Here is a 22097-nt window from a genome sequence, read left to right as displayed (position 1 = left end):
ACCAGCAACCTTTCTTCCCTGCTGTACCCTTTCAAGCACTTCACCCTCCAAACCTCCATCCTTACTCATCACACTACCCAAGTACTTAAACGTACTTACATTTTCCAGTTCCTCACCATCCAACCTCGCTGTACATTCACTGACTTCACGTGAACTCTGTCAAAGACCATCACTTTACTCTTCCCTACATTCACCTTTAGATTCCATTTCTTACACACTCTCTCAAACTCATCCACCAAGCCTTGCAGCTCCCCTTCGTCTTCACTCAGCAACACAGTATCATCTGCAAACAATAGGAAAGGGAGTTTCCAAACACTATCCTCTTTCACCAGGGCCACTCCAACATCCACTACCCTACATTGTGCCTTTTTTATTACCCCATCCATGTACAGATTGAACAACCATGGAGACATGACGCATCCCTGTTTCAACCCAACCTTGAAAGAGAAAATTCACTTAGTTCACCATCCACACGCACTGCAGCCTTCGCACCATCGTACATACTCTTCACAACATTCAACAACTTCTCATCTACTCCATATATTCTTAACACTTTCCACAGTCCTTGTCTATCCACCCTGTCATATGCTTTCTCCAAATCCATGAAAGCCGCATACAACTTCTTTCCCTTCTCTAAAAACTTTTCCACTAAAGATCTAAGAATGAATATCTGATCTACACAACCTCTTCCCTTCCTAAAGCCTCCCTGTTCTTCTCCAACTAATTTCTCTGTTCTTTCTCTAACTCTCTTAATAAGTAGCCTACCATACACTTTTCCTATTACAGTAATCACTCTAATATCCAGACGCCCAATAACCAAACATCCCCACTACCCAGACATGATCATCCTGGGATCCAACATTCCCAAAATGGTACGGGACCCCCCCCCAAAAAAAAAAAAAATAAATAAATAAATAAATAAATAAATATAAAAAAAAACAATTTTTTCTCGTTCATAATTTGAACTTAACGCGCGCGCCGCGGGAGAGCATTGTTTTGGCGCGTCATTCCTCCGACGTCCGATAGAGCGCCACTGCATCCTCCCCACTTCCCGCCTGTCTCTCACCGCAAGTGCACACTCGTCGTAATGGCTGCCCACGTGATCGCTTTTGTGGTGATGCCTTACCTGCTGCAGGGCCTCCTGCTGCTCTCGGGCCTCCTCTTAGTGTGCATGATGATGGCCCTGCCACCTGAGAAAAGGAAGAGAGTGGTATTGACTCTGGAGAAGAAGAGGGAGATACTGGATAAAGTTGATGCGGGTTGGTCTTCTTCCCGCATTCTCCGCGAGTACAACCTGGCCCAGTCGACTTTGGTTTGATATCAAACGTTCCCGAGACAAACTCATGCAGTACACGGCTGACTTCTCGTCGAGAAGCAAACGCAACGTGGAAAGGAAGGTTATGTTTACCCCCAAGTTTGCAGAAATCGACCGATCCACGTTGATTTGGTATCGACAACAACGTGCTGCTGGTGTGATGGTACGTGGAACAGAGCTGAAGGCTGCTGCTGAGAAGTTCGCCAGGCTTCACGACACCCTAGACTTCAAGGCATCCGAGGGTTGGCTCTTCGCGTTCAAGTTGCACATGGCCTTACCAACCGTAAAACACATGGTGAAGCATTGGACGCTAACAAGGATGGAGTTGACGAATTTCGGCACAAGGTGAAAGGCTTGATCGACAGGGAGGGCCTAACTCTCGGTCAAGTCTACAACGCTGACGAAATTGGCCTATTCTATCGCTTGCTGCCAACGAACACTCTAGCCGAGGAGACGGAGAAGCGTGTACCTGGCCTCAAGCTTTCCAAGGAACGGATATCTGCTTTGTGTTGTGCCAGTGCTAACGGCATGCACTGGCTTATTAAGCCCGTTGTTGTTGGCCGCGCAAGGCAGCCTCGGTGCCTTCGTGGGGTGATGGATGTCCTTCCTGTCGTCTGGTACCATTCTTTGAAGGCATGGTTCACAGCTGTGATCTTCAAAGACTGGTTTCACCTTCACTTCGTCAAGGAGGTCATCCATTACCAGAAGAAGACACTGGGAATCCCGCGTGACCAGGTAAAGACTCTCCTTCTACTCGACAATGCACCTGCCCACCCGTGCGACAAGGACTTGGTTGCTGAGAATGGCCGTATTAGGTGCATGTTTCTGCCACCTAATACGACTGCTCTCATTCAACCAATGGACCAAGGAGTGATCGTGGCAACAAAGCGCCTATACCGTCGGAAGTTCCTGGACGAGGTGATGGTTGTTCTGGAGGACGAGGATGAGCGCAGGGAGGGACGGGACACACGAGGCAAGCGGACTTTGGAAAACCTTCGCCGCTACAACATCAAGTCTGCGCTGTACAACTGGGCTAGTGCATGGAAGGAAGTCCCTGTGAAAACTCTTGAAAATGGTTGGTCTCGTCTGCTTCTCGGAATGGATGTGGAGTACGATTTTCTGGGGTTTGACGTGGATGACTTCCATGCACGGCTACGTACGCACGGCGACGATGTAGATGTGGACGATGTTCGTGAGTGGTTGGATGACGACGAGGGCGATCCTGGGTATCAGACGTTGTCTGATATCGAGATCGCGTCTTCGGTTGCAGGTGTCAGTACCGAACTTGAAGATTCCGACGCTGAAGGCGACGATGATGCGGACTCCTCTCAGCAGGACACTACTCCAGCCATCCCCAAGCTGAGCGCACTCCGGGAACATCTAGAGTTCGTCCTAGACTACCTGGAACACCCGGACTGCGACAGGGAGATGGGACCCTTGGGACTCGTGGAGGAATTGCGTGCTTTCAGGCAGCGCATCATCAATCGTCAGAATCGTCGGTCATTGCGTCAATCAACCATTGACAGTTTTTTTCAGGCCCGTGACCCCCGCTGTGCCCAGCCCTGGCTCCACTCCGTTGCCTCCCCAAGACAGGCCCTCATGCTCTGAGCCACAGCCCAACACATCAGCCACGGTGGTGTCACCGCTCGACGTGAGTTTGCGGCTGTCTTCAGAGTCCTCTGCAATGGGTACGCCATCACCACGACCCAGCGATGCACCGCTAGGTCGCCTGCCAGTGATACTCTCGGACTCTGACAGTGAATAAACAGCAAGAACTTCTCCACTAGACCACATGGGAATTTTGAGTGTTGTGCAGTGAAAAAAACAGTGTGTTGTGTTAAGGATTTAAAGTTGTTAGAGAAAAGACTAGAAGAAAAATGTAACGTAAATAGACTTGTTTGTTTTGGCTTTGGAAAATTAAAAAAAAATGGGAAAAGTTAAAGTGCAACACTAAGTTACAATAAAGCATTATTTAGACAAAAGTGCGCACTGTGAAGAGAACGGACTTCTGTGTGTTATTGACTAAGTTCAGTGCAAGACTTCAGGAAGAGTGTACTGCAAGTGCTTCAGGAAATCGTTCTTACTGTCAGAGTCGGAGAGGAGGCGGTTATTCATCGAGGTGGCGAGGGACTTTCTGTAAGTAGCCAGAATGTTTCATACTGTACTTTTTTCCCTACTATACTTACCTCATTTCACTCTTTAATGTCCTTTATTGGTGTGAATAGGGTGTTAGTAGCTATGCATGTGCAGAAGGAATGTGTTTTTCTGAGTTAGGCTAGGTTAGGGTCCATAAGTACCAGAATGTTTATTAATGTATGAACATACTTCTAAACCCTCATTTTATGTTTCTTTTGCATTTATTTTAGTCATTTATGTGCCTTATTGGTGTGATTTGGGTCTTAAATAGGTGCTATGCATGTCCAGAGGGAGTTGTATAGGTGTTTCTCTGAGTTAGGGTCCATAAGTACAAGTCCATAAGCTGGGGCCCAATATCCGGACAAAACCAATAACTGGACCTACCTATGGCTCTATTGCGTCGGATATTGGAGTGATTACTGTTTAATAAGAAGACAAATGCCCCTATGATTACCACACACTTCTTTTTCCCCTTTTCCTTTGTACAAGGGAATAATTATACCTTATTTCCAATCCTCCGGGACTCTACCTTCCTCCCAGGCCAATCTGCACATCTTCCACATCCATTCTACTACTATCTCTCCCCTATGCTTCAGCATTTCACCACACACTCCATCAATTCCTGGGCCTTTCCCTGATTTAACTTTCTTCATTGCTTCCACAACTTCTATCCTACTGATTTCTTCCTGTCTTCTCACCTCCCTCCTTCTCCCAGCCATTCCCTAGCCACTTATACTCGCATTACTTCCATCCTCTACGTTCAACAATTTCTTAAAGTGTTCTCTCCATCTGCTCACTTTTTCTCTCTTCTCCACTAGTAATCTACCATTTTTATCTTTCACTCCCCTGCTAACTTCACTTCCACCCTGTCTTACTCGTTTCACCTCTCTCCAGAACGTTTTCTTACAGTCCCTCCACTTTACACTCAAATTCCTTCCAAATTCCTCATCCACTCTCTTCTTACTCTCTCTTACTAATCTTTTCACCTCTCTCTTTCTTTCTACATATAACTCTCTCTTCCGCCTCTCAACCTCTTCCACGCCCCTATTTCTCATCCATTCATTGTATGCTTTCTTTTGTGCCACAGCCTGTTTCACCTCTTCAGTCCACCACACTGTTCCTTGCACCCCCCTCCGTCTTCTCTTTCATCCACACACCACATCACATGCTGCACATATTTCTTCTGTAAATATTCTACACACACCTTCCACGTCTCCCATCTGCTCCAATTCATATTTGCCCAATCATTCCTCCACTTCTCTCTTATACTCTACCTTTTTCTCATCCTCTTGTAACCTTTCCACTCTCCTTGCAACTACTCCTTCCTCTCGTCTTTCCCTTCTTCTATTCCTCCATCTTACTTGAACTCTAATTCTGGCCACCACCAAGTAGTGGTCAGAAAGTCCACTCCCCCAACCTCTATAAACTCTTGCATCCATTACACATCTTTGCGTCCTTTCATCCACACACACATAATCAATCATTGCCTTCCTTTCATTCAGTTCACCACCCACCCTTTTCATCACTCGCCATGTATACCTGTGGATCATTTTATGCCTGAAGAGGGTATTGGCTGTCACCAACCCCCTCCCAGCACAAATGTCTACTAATGCACTCCCATTCTCATCTATCTCAGCAGGCACACCCCACTCACCAACTATTCCATCCACCTTCACATTCCCAACTTAACCATTCATATCACCAATCAAAAACACTCTCTCATTCCTTCCAAACTTTTCCATGCACACTTCTACATTTGTCCAGAACTCTTCTCTCACTCTTCTAGCACGATCTTGCGTTGGCGCATACACACACACAATCGCCCACATTTGTATTCCAACTTTCAACTTTACCCACACAATCCTTGACCCAACTGATCCATACTGTCTTAAGCTCCTCTTCCATCTTTTACTCACAACTATACATACTCCTTCCTTTGCCCTCTCATTCTCACCTACTCCTGCACATATACCCCATCCATACTCCCATTCTCTCACACTTTCTCCTCTCCATTTTGTTTCAGTTATTCCACATACATCCACTTTCGCTTCCTCAAGCACCTGGACAATCTCTCTCTCTTTCACCTCATCATTCGCTTCCCTTACATTCCAAGTTCCAATTACAATGTCCTTTGTCCTGTCCTTGGTCGTCATCATTTGGTCAGTCCTTGTCCGAGGCTTATTGTTTGTTTTTTTAGTTACAGTAGTTGTTTTCTGGGGAGGGGCACTAACCCTCCGCCAACCCTTTTAGTCGCCTTTTACGACAAGCAGGGATACTAGGGGAGTATTCTTGAAAAACCCCCCTACCCCCAGACCATTGTATTTAACCCTTTGAGATTCAAATGACTTTCGATCGTCATTTCAAATCCAACCTCAGAGATTCGGATGATGCTTTTAATCGTCATTTTAGGAATCTTTTGTAAAATATTCACCATAAATCGCATTTACGCATCATAACAAAGAGGCTCGAGCATGTTGTCACAGAATGGGTACTTTATGTGTAGGGGTACTGCACAGCTGGTCTGACTCATAGTTTTGTTTCTTTATAACTTCATTCTTGGTGAATATTTTTCTACAGCAAGGTATAAAATTTTTGATTTTTGCCTAACTTCAACTTGTCACTTTGACTTTTTATTTTCTTTGTTTTCCTTTTATGAACATACTGCGATAAAGTACAACTGTTCAGCTTCAGAATAACACCACAACCAGCATCCTATCATAAAAAGTGTATTTACACTGACCGATCAAAAAAAACATCGCGAAGTGAATATGCGGTCGAGACTAAAATAAATTTGTGCATCTCTTTCCTTTTGCTTTACTGCACAATGAAATGCAAAAATTACCATAATCTATATATCATTGTAAAGGTAATTTATTGTATTTTTGCATGGTTTAAACCAAATTTACATATCTTTACTTGTTATTTTTTGCCGAATATTTTTCTACGACAAGATATAAAATTTTTGCTTTTCGCCTAACTTCAACTCATCATTTTGACATTTTATTTCCTTTGTTCTCCATTTTTGAACATACCACGATAAAGTACAGCTATTCAGCTTTAAAATGACACCAAAAACAACATTCTATCTTGAAAAGTGTATTTGCACAGAGCGATCAAAGTAAAGTATCGGTCCGCATAGATGTGGGTCAGCGTGAGTGGCTGACTTTGACACAGACATAATCTGCCCGGCCCAAAAACCTGATAGGGTTAATATTCAAAGAATCCTTAGGTCAAGGCAAACTACCTGATATTTGGAAGAAAACATTGTTCCCCTATTCAAGAAAGGGAATAGGCAGAATCCACTCAGCTACTGACCGGTATCACTAATCAATGTTGTAAGTAAGATTCAAGAAAAGCTGATGAAAAAAATTTGGATAAAACATCTAGAAGAACACAGAATGATAACAGGAAGGCAGTTCAGATTTAGAAATGGAAAATCATGTGTTACTAATCTGTTAAGCTACTATGATTGAGGTACAGAAACATTACAGAAAAGAGAAGGATGGGTGGACAGTATCTATTTAGATTTTAAGAAGGCATTTGACAGAGTACCGCACCAAAGCCTTTTATGGAAACTGTACCATCAAGGAGGTATCCAAGCCAATCTGTACTGTTGGATGCAAAATTTTCTCAGAAAAGGGGAAATAAGAACAGTATTAAGAGGAAATTACTCATTATGGAGGGAAGTGACTAGCAGAGTTCCACAGGACTCAGTGCTGGTGCCAACTGTGTTTTTAGTATATATAAATGACATAGACAGTAACATTGGAAATGAAAGCTATCTAAATATGTTGGTGGATGATGCAAAAATATGAAGGAAAATTACTAACATAGATTCTTGCAAAGAGCTGCAAGGAATTAAATAAGCTTCATGAATGGAGCAATAAATGGCAAATGGAATTTAATGTGGACAAGTGTCTTGTAATTAAATTTGGTAAAAGTGAGAAAAGACCAAATTGGGATTATAAGTTTGGAAGATCAACCCTATACATATCATAAAGGGAGAAAGACCTAGGAGTGATTATCAGTAACTGACTAGGCTGTCTCCAGGTGACCACATCAGTGAGAATGTAGATAACATGTATACATTGCTTGCTAATGTGATAATAGCATTCATATATATTAATGAAGACATGCTGAGAGAGAGAATAACATCATTCATGAGACTAACCCTGGAGTATGCATCAGTATTCTGGAATCCTTATCTCAAAAAACACATAGATAAGATTGAAAAAAGTACAAAGGGCAGCTACAAGATGGGTTCCAAGCTTAGGGGATCTAATCTACGAAGAAAGACTAGAAAATTTGAATCTACCAACACTACAGGAGAAAGAAAAGAGGAGACATGATTATGCTATATAAATGCATCTCATTGAAAGAGAAAATAGACATAAATGAATATATAACGTATGGGGAAGTATCAGCAAGAGGACACTGCAAAATACTACGTAAAAAGAGAGGTGATAAAGACGTAAGGAAACTCAGTTTCCCAATTAGGTCAATTGATCAGTGGAATGCATTACCAAATGAAGTAGTGTGTACCAAAACTATTCACAAATTTAAGGATATGTATGATAAAAATGGTTTAATGCATGGGACAGTACAAACTTGACTCATTCCTGTAAAGATACCGTTAGGCAAGAACACACACACACACACACACACACACACACACACACACACACACACACACACACACACACACACACACACCTGATGTCATGTGCTTTGTAGAGACCAAATTAAGAGAAGATATTGATGTTCATTTGGGAGATGGTAAATACAAACTGTGGAGAAAAGACAGAAAAGAAAAAAAGGGAGGAGGAGTGATGATAGCAGTGAAGAACAACATAAATGTAGGTAGTGTGGAAATGGGAGAAGGCAGGGCTGAAGTGATATATATGAAATTAGAAACTGGAGAGAATGTTAAGAGAGATATGGCGGTAGTGTGTGTTCCCCCAAAGACGAGAGCATGGAAGGATGACGAATACCATGAGATGTTGTCAGATATGGCTAGCTACTTGGAAAAAATAATTGAGAAAAGCAATAATATAATTTTGGTGGGTGACTTTAATTGTAAAGAGGTGAACTGGGAGGAATGGTACTCGGGAGGCGGCGAGGATTCGTGGGGCACTATGTTATTAAATATAATAATGAATAATGTGATGATGCAATGGGTCAAAGAAGAGACACGGTTTCGAGGTGAGGACACACCAGCAAGGTTAGATTTACTGTTCACTAAAGAACCCGATGTAATAGAATCATTGGAATATCTCTGTCCTTTGGGAAAAAGTGATCACGTGGTCATTGAGTTCCAGATGTTAATAGGAAACGTCGAGCCAAGAGACGAGCTTCATAGACAGGGAAGATACAACTTTGGGAAAGCAAATTTTACAGGATTGAGAAACTTCTTTGAAAATGCAGATGGGAGAAAATTCAGAGAAACAAGAGAGATACAGAGGAAGTGGTGAAAATGCAGATGGGAGAAAATTCAGAGAAACAAGAGAGATACAGAGGAAGTGGGATATCTTTCTAGACCTCTATAATTTGGGAGTGGAAAAATTTGTACCAAGAGTAAGAGGGAAAGAAAACAGGAAAAAGGAGTGGTTTAATAGAAGGTGTATGATAGCAAAAAAAGAGAGAGATAAGGCGTGGAACAATTGGAGAAAGAGAGGTAACGACAGAACAAAGGAAGAATATAAAAAAACAAGAAATGAATACACAAGAATACGTAGAGAAGAAGAAAGGAATTTTGAAAAAGGTATAATTGACAAATGCAAGGATGAACCCAAACTGTTTTAAAGATTTGTTAATGGCAAACTGAAACAAAAGGAAGGAATCACCAAGCTGAAAGTGGAAGGAGAGGTCTTTAAGGATGCGGCAATGCAAGCAGAAATAATGAACAAACGTTTCCAGTCAGTTTTCACTAAAGAAAAGGAGCTTGTGGAAGGGGAGGGAGTGATTAGAAATGTTCCGGTGATGAAAGATATAAAAGTGGAGGTACAGGAAGTGTATAAATTACTGGAAACTCAAGATGTAAGGAAAGCCCCAGGACCTGATGGAATTTCTAATTGGGTACTGAAGGAATGCAGAGAACAACTGGCGGATAAAATTCACAGCTTAATTGTATGCTCACTGGAAGAGGGGAAAGTGCCAAAAGAATGGAAGAGGGCAAATGTGGTACCAATTTACAAGGGAGGAAACAGGGAAGAACCCCTGAATTATAGACCAGTGTCTCTAACCAGCATGGTCGCAAAATTGTGTGAGAGAATCCTGAAAGACAGATGGATAAAATATCTGGAAGAGATGAATATTTTGGCTGAATGTCAGTTTGGATTCAGAAGTGGAAGGTCATGTGTTTCAAACTTGTTGAGCTTTTACTCAAGAGCGATTGATGTGGTACAGGAGAGAGATGGTTGGGTGGATTGTGTGTACTTAGACTTAGAGAAGGCCTTTGACAAGGTGCCTCATAAGAGACTAATGTGGAAACTAGAATATATAGGAGGACTAAAAGGGAGACTTCTGGAATGGATGAGAGACTTTTTGAGAGACAGACAAATGAGGACAGTAATAAAGGAAAAGATGTCTGGATGGAGGGAAGTAACAAGTGGAGTCCCTCAAGGCTCAGTGTTGGCACCAGTAATGTTCCTGATTTACGTAAATGATATGGTAGATGGAGTGAACAGTTATGCAAGTCTGTTTGCTGATGATGTAAAGATCTTGAGGAAGATAGAGGTTGAGGAGGATTGTAAAATACTGCAGGAGGATTTGGATAGGATACACAATTGGAGCCGGACGTGAGAAATGAAATTTAATGCAAAGAAATCTAAAATATTGGAAATGGGTAAAAGTACCAGGAGACCATCACTGAATTATTTTTTGGGTAATGAATTAATCACAAAAAGGAGAGAAGAGAAAGATTTGGGAGTGCTGGTCCAAGATAGTTTGTCACCAGAAAAGCACATTAACAAGATAGTTGGAGAGACTTATAAACTCTTGACTAACATAAGAGTAGCATTTCATTATATGGATGAGGAAATGATGAAAAAATTGATAGTGGCCATGATCCGCCCCAGGTTAGAATATGCAGCGGTAGTGTGGTCCCCACACAAAAAGAAAGATATAAACAAGATTGAGAGAATACAAAGAACAGCAACCAAGATGGTCCCCAGTCTGACAGACCTGTCATAAAGAGAGAGGCTGGAAAAACTGGATTTGCCTTCGTTAGAGGAAAGGAGAAAGAGGGGAGACATGATTGCGGTGTTCAGGACCATGGTGGGAGTAGATAAAATTGACAAAGAAGATCTGTTTGTATGGGATAAGAGAGCAACAAGAGGACATGGAATGAAATTGAAAAAGTCAAGCTGCTTGAAGGATATCAAGAAATATAGCTTTCCTTACAGAAGTATAGACTTATGGAATAGTCTGGACAAAGAGATCGTCCAGTCTAAAAACTTAAACGAGTTTAAAGTTAAATTCGACTTACTGAGAAACAGCGACGGAAATTCACGAGCTTAGTACATTCCGTGTATATCACAATTAGGTATATTAGGTAAATACTTAAATATTTGGAACGACTTAGACATAGAGGTGGTGCATGAGAAAAACATTCATGTGTGTAAATGTAGACTTGATAAATGTGCTGGTTCTTTGAAAGCAGTGATAAGAAACAGGGAAGTGAGCATGGAAGTGAAAAAGTTACTACATGACAGTATTGTGATACCAACTCTAACGTACGGAAGTGAAGCTTGGACGTTGTTGGAAGGACACAAGTCAAGAGTGAGAGCCGTGGAAATGAGTTATTTAAGAGGAGCCTGTGGAGTCACATGGAGAGACTGGCTGACGAATGAGGATATAAAGGAGCGTTGTGGTGTTGATGTGGATGTGATAGGAAGCGTTATGAGGAACACACTGAGGTGGTTTGGCCATGTGGAGAGGATGGAGGGTCAAAGACTGATGAAGAGAGTGTATGTGAGTGAGGTGAAGGGGGAAAGAGGGAGGGGGAGGCCGAGGATGAGATGGAGAGATGGGGTGGAGAGGTATATGAGAGAGGGGGGTGTGAGTTGGGAGCAGGGGAGTGAAATGGCGGGGGACAGGGCGACTTGGAGGCGATTTGTTTGTGGCCACCCCAAACGGGATTGAGGCGTCTGGCAATAGATAGATAGATAGATAAATGTGGATATGGAGACAGGACAACACGAGCATTGCTCAATTCCTGTATACTACAAATAGGTAAATACACACACACACACACACACACACACACACACACACACACACACACACACACACACACACACACACACACTTATAATTAGGACCCATTCTTCTTGAAAGTACAGTACATACCCCTAGTATGCGTTTGTATGGATGACAGAGGACTTCACGTACTAAGAATTCGTGTACTGTGAATACATAAACTAATGGGAAAAATTACATATGGGCGGAACCCCTCTTCACGGGCAACCCTTGAGATGCCTTTCAGACCTAAGTATTGTACTATACAGGGAAACTGTCTAAGACATATTATCTAAGATAAAGTAAACCAACAAGATTATGGCTTTGCTAGGTAAATCAACAAGGATATGGCTTAACTAAACCAACAAGAATATGGCTGCTCACCTTTACCCGTTATCGCTTCTTGGGGGGGGGGGGACAATGTCGTGTACTCGGGGAAACCGCAGATTTGGGCCACTCTTCGCTGCCCGTCTCTCTTGCAAGGAGCTCAGTTCGCGTACTAATAAAAAATACACTAAAATAAAAAAAATAGGTCCTCGCATACAAGGGGGATCGCATACTCGGAACTCGCGTACTGTGGGGATGTACTCTATTATGATGGTGATGGTGATGAATACTAAAATTTGTATAATGCTATAGAGTCAAAGTCTAAGCCAAGACTCACACATTGTTACACATCTTATATAACATTTTTTTTTTCCAAAGGGTCAAAGCCCAAGCCAAGACTCGCACATTTTTACACATCTTATAGCTACAGTAATCTCTCCAGTATCCAATGTAATACAGCCAAAGGCATATCTGGAAAGTGGGTTTGTCCAGATACTGGGAAAATGCCTCCTGGATGGGTACTTACTGACCCTAACCCAGTCTAATTCAGAAAACCACCTACATAACTCCCTACCGGACATGCACAGCACCTATTTAAGACCCTATTCACACAAATAAGGGACAGAAAGCATGAAATAAGAGGAACTAGAGAACAAGGAATTAAATATTTACCAGTGTACAGGGTACGTACAACATGTCCATGGCCGTTACAAAGATTAACCTGCCTCCTCTAAGGCTCTGGCAGTGGTGAAAATGTTCTTGAAGCACGTACTGTAATCCAGTGTTGTGCTGCACTTAATCCCTTGCACTGTGCATTATAATTGTTTAACACTGCACATTCTGTTCTTGCACCACGCCAGTTGCAACTGCCAGTTTGCACTCAGCACATAGTCCTTTGCACTCTGAATTTTAGTTTCATAATACTGCACGACACTGTAAATTCCCATGTGGTCTAGTGGCGAGGTATTGCAGTTTATTCACTGTTTATTTACAAAAACGAGCAAGTGTGGCATCCATTGCGATCAGCGTCTAGTCACGATGGTAGTTAGGTGGTAACTAGGGAGGGGAAGAAACTAGGGGCTGCGCGTAAACACAGCTGTTCGGCGCTGCGTGCCAAGTTCAAATTAAGGGTGATAAAAATGTCTGATTTTTTTTGGCTTTTTTATGTTTTTTGGCCATTTTTGGGTTCCGAAGGTCAGGGCCAAAAATGTCCGGACATTGGAGTGTCCGGTTACTGGACGTCCGGACATTACAGGGATTACTGTATAACATTTTTTTCCCCAACACTAAAGAAGTGTGTGGTAATCATAGGGGCATTTGTCTTCTTAGTATAATAGGAAAAGTGTCTGGTAGGATACTTATTGACAGAGTTAGAGAAAGAACAGAGGAATTAGTTGGAGAAGAACAGGGAGGCTTTAGGAAGGGAAGAGGTTGTGTAGATCAGATATTCATTCTTAGATCTTTAGTGGAAAAGTTTCTGGAAAAGGGAAAGAAGTTGTATGCGCCTTTCATGGATTTGGAGAAAGCATACGACAGGGTGGATAGACAAGGGTTGTGGAAAGTATTAAGAATATATGGAGTAGATGGGAAGTTGTTGAATGCTGTGAAGAGTATGTATGATGGTGCTAAGGCTGCAGTGCATGTGGATGGTGAACTAAGTGAATTTTTCTCTTTGAAAGTTGGGTTGAAACAGGGATGTGTCATGTCTCCATGGTTGTTCAATCTGTACATGGATGGGGTAATAAAAGAGGTACAAGGTAGGGTAGTGGATGTTGGAGTGGCCATGGTGAGAGAGGATAGTGTTTGGAAACTCCCTGTACTGTTGTTTGCAGATGATACTGTGTTGTTGAGTGAAGACGAAGGAGAGCTGCAAGACATGGTGGATGAGTTTGGGAGAGTGTGTAAGAAACGGAATCTAAAGTGAATGTAGGGAAGAGTAAAGTTATGGTCTTTGAGAGAGGTGAAGTCAGTGAATGTACAGCGAGGTTGGATGGTGAGGAATTGGAAAATGTAAGTACGTTTAAGTACTTGGGTAGTGTGATGAGTAAGGATGGAGGTTTGGAGGGTGAAGTGCTTGAAAGGGTACAGCAGGGAAGAAAGGTTGCTGGTTCTTTGAAAGCAGTGATAAGAAACTGGGAAGTGAACATAGAAGTGAAAAAGTTACTACATGACAGTATTGTGATACCAACTCTAACGTATGGAAGTGAAGCATGGACGTTGTTGGAAGGACACAAGTCAAGAGTGAGAGCAGTGGAAATGAGTTATTTAAGAGGAGCCTGTGGAGTCACATGGAGAGACAGGCTGATGAATGAGGATATAAAGGAGCATTGTGGTGTGGATGTGGATGTGATACGAAGCGTTATGAGGAACACATTGAGGTGGTTTGGCCATGTGGAGAGGATGGAGGGTGAGAGACTGACGAAGAGAGTGTATGTGAGTGAGATGGAGGGGGGAAGAGTGAGGGGGAGGCCGAGGATGAGATGGAGGGATGAGGTGGAGAGGTATATGAGAGAGGGGGGTGTGAGTTGGAAGCAGGGCAGTGAAATGGCGGGGGACAGGGCGACTTGGAGGCGATTTGTTTGTGGCCACCCCAAACGGGATTGAGGCGTCTGGCAATAGATAGATAGATAGATAGATGCTAGGTTCAGCTTCCAGTCCATAGAAAACATCAGCTGGCCAACCTCAGCATAGGGATTAGCTACTTGTGATTAAGCATGACTTCATTTTTATGTACATTATGTATGTTACAGGAATGCTGGAGAAAGCAGTATTTACAGCAGAGTACAGCAGTGTGAACCAGAGGGGATATAGTGTTCCTGGTCTCATCATATTCGCAGAGCTGGTGTCATGTGCTAAGAGAACACTGGCACGCATGTTGGTTATCATTGTATCGCTCGGCTTTGGTATTGTCAAGTAAGTAGTAGTACAGTAGGGAGTTTGTACAGCACAAGACAGGTAATGTAGAACCTCATGCTAAAATATGACATATACAGTATTTACATGTAAAATAAGTGGTTAGGTTCTGGAAACCCTATATTTTTTCTAAAAAATATATATATAAAGAAACTCAGTTCTGTCTGTCTATCTATTGCCAGACACCTCAGTGCTGTAAGGGGTAGCCACAAACAAATCTCCTCCATGTTGCCCTGTCCCCAGCCATTTCACTGCCCTCCCCTCCAGGTCACCCCTCCTTTCTCATATACTTCTCCACTCCATCTCTCCATCTCATCCTCGGCCTCCCCCACCCACCTCCTCCCTCCACCTTACTCACATACACTCGCCTCGTTAGTCTCTTGTCTCTCCCTCTCCATCCTCTCCACATTGCAACACCCCGTCAGTGTATTTCTCCTGATGCTTTCTATCACATCCAAATCCATACCCCAGTGCATCTTCGCTTCTTCATTTGTCAGTCTGTCTCTCAGTGTAACTCTGCATGCTCCTCTCATATAACTCATTTCCATTGCTCTCATTCTTGACTTGTGTCCTTCCAACAAGGTCCAAGCTTCACTTCCATACGTTAGAGTTGTAATCACAGTACTGTCATGCAGCAACTTCTTTTATTCCATGCTCACCTCCCAGTTTCTTAAAGAACCAGCATCATTTTTTCCTTGTTGCACCCTTTCAAGCACTTCATCCTCCAAATTTCCATCCTCACTCATCGCACTACCCAAGTACTTAAATGGACCCACATTTTCCATTTCCTCATCATCCAGCCTCACTGTGCATTCAATGACTTCATTTCTCTCAAAGACCATAACTTTACTCTTCCCTACATTCACCTTTAGATTCTCTTTCTTACACACAATCCCAAACTCATTCACTAAGCCTTATAGTTCCCCTTCGTCATCATTTAACAATACAGCATCATCTACAAACAACAGTACAGGAAGTTTCCACATGCAGCCCTCTCTCATTAGGGCAGCTCCAAAATCCACTGCCCTGCCATGTACTTCATTTATAACTCCATCCATATACTTATTGAACAACCATGGAGATATGACACATCCTTGCATCAATCCAACATTCAGGTAGAAAAATTCACTCAGTTCACCATCCACACACACTGCAGCCTCGGCACCCTCATACATACTCTTCACGGCATTCAGCAACTTCCTATTAACTCTATACATTCTTAATATTTTGCATATTCCTTGTGTATCCACTCTGTCATATGCATTCTCCATATCCATGAAGGCCTCATACTTCTTTCCCTTCTCAAGAAACTTTTCCACCAAAGACCCATGGATGAATATCTGATCTACACAACCTCTTCCCCTCCTAAAACCTCCCTGTACTTTTCCTACAAAATCCTCTGTTATTCTCTAAACTTTGTCAATAAGTATCCAACCATATACTGTACTTTTCCTGTTATACTAAGAAGACAAATGCTGCTATGATTACCACACACTACCTCTTCCCCATTTCCTTTGTACAAGGGAATAATTATGCCTGACTTCCAATTCTCTGGGACTCTACCTCCCCCCCAAGGCCAAACTGCACATTTACTATATCCATTCTACTACCATCTCTCCCCCATGCTTCGCTTCAACATTTCACCACACACTCCATCAGTTCCTGGGGCATTCTTCATTTTTGACTTTCTTCATTGCTTCCACTACTTCCATCCTACCCTATTGATCTCTTCCTCCCTACTTGCCTCCCTCCATTCCCCAGCCACTTATACTTGCATTACTTTCATTCTCCATGTTCAACAGTTCCTTAAAGTGTTCTCTCCATCTGCTCACTTTTTCTTTCTCCTCCAGCAATCGACCATTTTTATCTTTCACTCCCCTACTAACTTCTCATTCACTCTAAGCTCAGGTATTATCAGTATTTCTGCCTTAGATGCATGCTGTAGTACGTTTACATAGAATCTCACTGACTGATATGTCAGTGCATTGTAACCTAACCCAACTGAAAAATTTTCCCCCCTTCCATAATATTAACCACCTAAAACTGCTACATAACCTAAGCTTGAAAGCCTCCAATACCAACTAGGCAAAAGTTTCAAATACTCAACCTGTGATTAGATGATTAACGAATGAATGAACGAAATATCGCCACCTAGCATCATGCGTATTTCGCCGAGAATTACTTTCAGCACAGTAAGTATATAAAAAAAAAAGCAGTGTGAAACAACTTTTGAATGTATCATTTGTCATCAACAATAAAGGAAAAATACAATGAAATCATCAGCATGGAATGTCAGCGTACTACCTCTGTGGTAAACACAAATATCTGTACAATAATCCTCCATGATAAACTAGGCAGTCAAGCAGTATAATATGTATGAGAGTATAATTCAGAAGAACTGAACTCACATAATTGTCTTGCCAAACTTCTTGCGTCAACACTTAGTCTGCACATACTGTAAGAGCCAAAGTTTTCTGTCCCCAAATCTGTTGATTCATTAAAAAAAAATGAGTCATAAAGTCATTTTCACACCCGTTGCACTGTCTGTGAAAACGTGTATTTGACTACTCCCTCATCATTAACATCTTTAGTTTGTAATCACTCTCTGACAAAGGGACTATCTACATCGTAAACACCCGACACATTTTATCGTTTTGTCCCACCTTGTTCTTTCCAAATGTTACTCTCGTTTGCATTAAGCTCTCGCACTACATGCCACTTCATCCAATAATTTTACATCTTCCATGGTAATTAATGCTTTTCTTGTTCTTAGCACTTCCAGGTTGCTTAAAAATTGTAATTAAAGTTAGTTTAGAACCGTGTGCTCAGAGTTCTGAGATGAAATGAGCAGCAGAGAAAAAAAAAAAATAAATGTTTTTGATACAATAACAGTCTAACACTGAGACTGAGGCAGGCAGTGGCAGGTTTCAGATGTGGGTCACATGGGTCGGCTTGAGTCAAGGAGCCCCAGCACTGACCAACAAAATCACAATGTTTGAATTGTAAACAAACACAGCCATCTGGAACCCCAGTACCTAAATGCACCCACTTCCCACTTAGTTTCTCCTGTACAGTTGAGTGATATTATTGTGTTATTGAATAATAGAGAGAGAAATTAAATGCTTGTGTTATTGTAAGATTGTTGCTGCCCTTTATCTTAAATTGCACCTCTACTGTAGTAGTAGTGGTAGTAGTAGTAGTAGTGGTAATAGCAATAGTAGTTGGTGTCCTGTGCTGAGAGGACACCAGCATGCATGTTGGTTTTTATCACTGTATCATTCCGCTTTGGTGGTGTTAAGTAAACTACCTGCAGGTTCTGGAGAGGGATGCCTTCATGTAGTGGCACCATTATAGTAGGGTGGCTCCCCTTCCTAGTTATATAAATGATACTCATCTCCCTCTTTACCACCTGAAAGGAGAATGGTGTGTTGCAGGAGGACAGCAACTTCATCCTGCAGTCCATTGGGTTTATATTCGGATAAGCCTGGGGCCTCAACAATAAGTTCTCATTGTAAGTTAGGGATATATCTTAAAATATCTCAGTATTTTCTGTGCAGTTGAGATTGTAAATTCAGGGGATTGGTGGTTGTTGTTGTTATGGCCTGAGGGTTACCTGAATGCTAACTCATTAGACTTCAGACAGAACTTTCCCTTCTTCTCTAGTCCACCATCCTCCATTCAGGGGACAGGGAGGGGGGTAGAGGGAAAACTATATAGTCAGACATTGGAGCCACCTGATTATCTCACTCCTACCACATGAAGGGGTCTCTTTCTGATTGATGATGATGACAGTCATAATGACAGTGTTGATGATAATCTTTCTGCCTCATTCCAGGCCTCGTTTAGGGATCGTGCTACACAGAGTTGTTGGTGTGGGGTTGCTATATTTCATCCTGGCCAGTGTTGAGAGCTGTACGCGTGCCTTGCAGTCACGTGCTGAGCCTCAGAGACAGGTAAACAGGAGCTGAAGGACTGTATTTAACCTTTGTGTGCCAGTGAGAAAAGAGGATGCAAGTAAAAATGTCTGTGGAGAAATGAGAATGCTGAGATGGGTGAGTAGGGCATCACTGGAGGACAAAATCAAGATTAGTGGATTGCAAAAAAGTTTTGGCTTGAGGGATATTAGAGAAGCGCTATAGACCGGTATGTTGCATTGATTTTGAACTTGTTGAGAGGCAGGGATTAAGTCATTGACTGAGGAGGGTCGGAGACATGAATGTGGAAGGAAGAATTCCCAGAGGCAGACTGAGGAAAAGGTGGGATGTGGTCCTACATGGAGACTGCCAAGAAATAAGACTGATTAGGGAAGCTGATCAAGATAGAGACATATGGAGAACTGCCACCAGGTTGTCTCTAAACCTAAACCTAAACATAATTGTATGATGTAGTTGTTTCTTGCATCTGCTAATGGTGGGCGGTAACCATAACCAAAAAACACCAGGTGGTCTAGTGGGTTAAGGCATTCCAACCAAATTGAGCCTGTATGGGTTTTCATCTGAGGGATGGTTTGAGTTTATTGTTAAAATAATACCACTCAGGGACTAGTAAGGCTGGCTGCCTATATCTTAAATGTCAGGACTGCGTAGTCCAGCCCTGGCCCTGTATGCTCCTGATGAATCAAGAAAGGATTGAATGATGATGTTTCTTGCATCTACTGATACCTCATATCCATCCTCAGCGTTTGATGGCGGGTATATCGCTGGCATTGCTGGAGTCAGCCATCTGTCTGTGGATCTTCACAGCTCTTGTCCAGACCACACGTATCCTTAGACTGCGACACAACCTGGTCAAGTTGTCGCTCTATCGACATTTCACCAACACACTCGCCTTTGCTCTCCTTGCATCTGTCATCTCGATGCTGTGGTCTATTAAGTGAGTAGAGTTTAACCATAACTTTCTTTACTATACATCTCTTGGCTAAACTGGGCCCTGACTTTTTTCGTTATGCAGTTTACTTTATGTGTCATAGGGTGAGATACGAGGTCCGGGTGATAATGATGATGATGAACTCAGATATGTTAAAGGTAAATGCTGCAGCTTTGCATCCTTTCCAAAACACTTTTTCATGACTAACATCATATTTGTGTTAATCTTTTACAGTTCAGAATTCAAGGTGGAGAGGTGGCAATATTAGGCCAAGTTAAAGTAGTATTAGTAGTAGAAGATATTGCCTCAAGTTCATCTGAAATGTGAACCCGGTAGACTGCAGGCTTATTATGCTCTACTGCAGTTCACCATCCTCCTTTGGGGGAAATAGGAAAGTTGTGGAAGGATGTTTATATGTCCAGGCAGTTTAGTGACCTGGTATTATTGGTACCACCACATGAAGGCATCTCTTTTAGCAACAGGTTATTTTAAAATAGGCATTTATTGTCTCTCTGGCTTCGTATGCCGACCGGAATACGGTCCTCAATGCCATTGACAAAGTGTTTAGCATCGTCACACACATATGTAACTAACATGGGAAGGATCCAACAAATATTCCTCCACACTGTGATATATTGTACACCTGTACCATTACAAACCCAGGTCCATATTTTAATTTGATTAGGGGAAAACAGACTAACTATGTCTTTGTTTCTTTGTAAGGTATCATCAGTTGGAAAGATACCTATTGGGCTGGAGAGACTTGTAGGTGGATTATGGTCTATATTTTTTTGTAAACTGCAGTCAGCTTAGCAAAAAAGAACACAAAATAAGTGACATGTATCAATGAATTTCGTAACCATCTGACGAGTATAATATCCTTACTCTCTTTATTTTGTTTTCTGCTTTATCATGTTGTCTATATGTCAGGTACTGAAAAAAATATAGATAAATAAAAAATAAGACAACATGCAACAAAGACTTCCTTCACTGTCTCTAATATCCATACTATATTATCTTGACCATACCAGCTTACAGTATCATGTTGTGTGTTTGTCAGGTACCATCAGATGGAGACCTGCCTAAAGGACTGGAAGGAGTTGTGGGTGGATGATGCATATTGGCATGTACTGTTTGCCATCCTGCTGCTTGTTATTATGATCCTGTGGCGACCTTCAAATAATAATCAGGTTTGTCTGTCTATCTACCCATCAGTCTGTTTGTCTGCCCATCTTTGTTTCTGTCTATTGACTGTATCTATCTGTGTGTATTTATCTGTATGATATTGTTGCGGCCTTCAGATAATAATCAGGTTAACGTACAGACAGATAGTTTCGTGTACCCTGGCAATAGTTTACCGTGTTAGGTAGTATACCATATTTGTTCTAACCTAGTGAAGATCTATAACTCCCTTCAGCTCAGTTGACTGCCAGGTGTAATAAGATTAGAGGGTTGATTTGACTAGTAACCAAGGACACTCATTCCTACCTCATAACTAAGGGTCAATAAATTTCATGCAACCATGATTTAATATTCAAGTTATGGTAGTGGCCCTGTTTTGTCAGATGACAGCAGACTGAGTGTAATTACCAAGCTTTTTTCCACATATCATTCTTAGGCTGTATCCACACCAAATGCTTGCTGGCATAGGTAGGTTCAGGTGATAGTTTAGCATCACTGTAACCCATACATGTGGTCCTGCAGGATACATGTGGCTGTAGGTGAGAACTTGTATGGTTTGCGGTCAGAAAAAACTCCCACACACACCACCGAACACTTGGTGTGGATGTGGCTTTATGGTAGTATCCATCTGGAACAGTTGTGAAATTACTTGTGAATCAAACTCCTAGGGCCAGATTTGCCCATGCGTTTACTGTCACAGTGTTGGTAAAGTTGGTGGTAACCGCTTCTTTCCATACCATGATATTCACTTTGACAATATCAGAACAAAATTATTAACATGATTGTAAGGCAGTAGAATAATATTTTGATGAATCTGAGCCCTGGCACTTACTTTTTACCATTATCAGGCTCTAATACTATGAGTTCCCACCCAGAGGTTTGCCTTCACACCCTTACTGGATGAAGGGTCTGATGCTGATGATGAGGAAGAGACAGAGAACTTAATGCCCGATGCATCTGAAACCATGAAGCATCGAAACACACGTGGATCTTCATCATCTTCACCACGAGGCTCCAGATCTGTGGTGAGTTTTTAGCATGCTAGGATGGCTGAAGCAAGAGGTGAAGAGTGACAGAGAGAAAGAGAGAGAGAGAGAGTGAGTGAGTTTGGAGGTGGTCT

At 42.1% G+C, this 22097-nt stretch overlaps 1 protein-coding gene across 1 annotated transcript in view; it reads left to right on the top strand.

Moving 5' to 3' along the window:
• Positions 1 to 22097, top strand: part of LOC145416986 (transmembrane protein 87A) — a 151958-nt gene that overhangs the window by 107568 nt on the left and 22293 nt on the right. The window contains exons 7-11 of the mRNA XM_080285828.1: positions 14767 to 14929; positions 18765 to 18882; positions 19608 to 19801; positions 20856 to 20985; positions 21853 to 22002. Coding sequence (XP_080141954.1) covers positions 14767 to 14929; positions 18765 to 18882; positions 19608 to 19801; positions 20856 to 20985; positions 21853 to 22002 — 755 coding nt within the window. The remainder of the gene's footprint in view (positions 1 to 14766; positions 14930 to 18764; positions 18883 to 19607; positions 19802 to 20855; positions 20986 to 21852; positions 22003 to 22097) is intronic.

Source organism: Coenobita brevimanus, chromosome 108, assembly GCF_032717465.1.
Source record: "Coenobita brevimanus isolate Jiangsu-jjx chromosome 108, ASM3271746v2, whole genome shotgun sequence".
Taxonomy (NCBI): Eukaryota; Metazoa; Arthropoda; class Malacostraca; order Decapoda; family Coenobitidae; genus Coenobita; species Coenobita brevimanus.
Note: the sequence above shows the minus strand (reverse complement) of the source record. Positions and strands in the feature narration are given on the sequence as shown.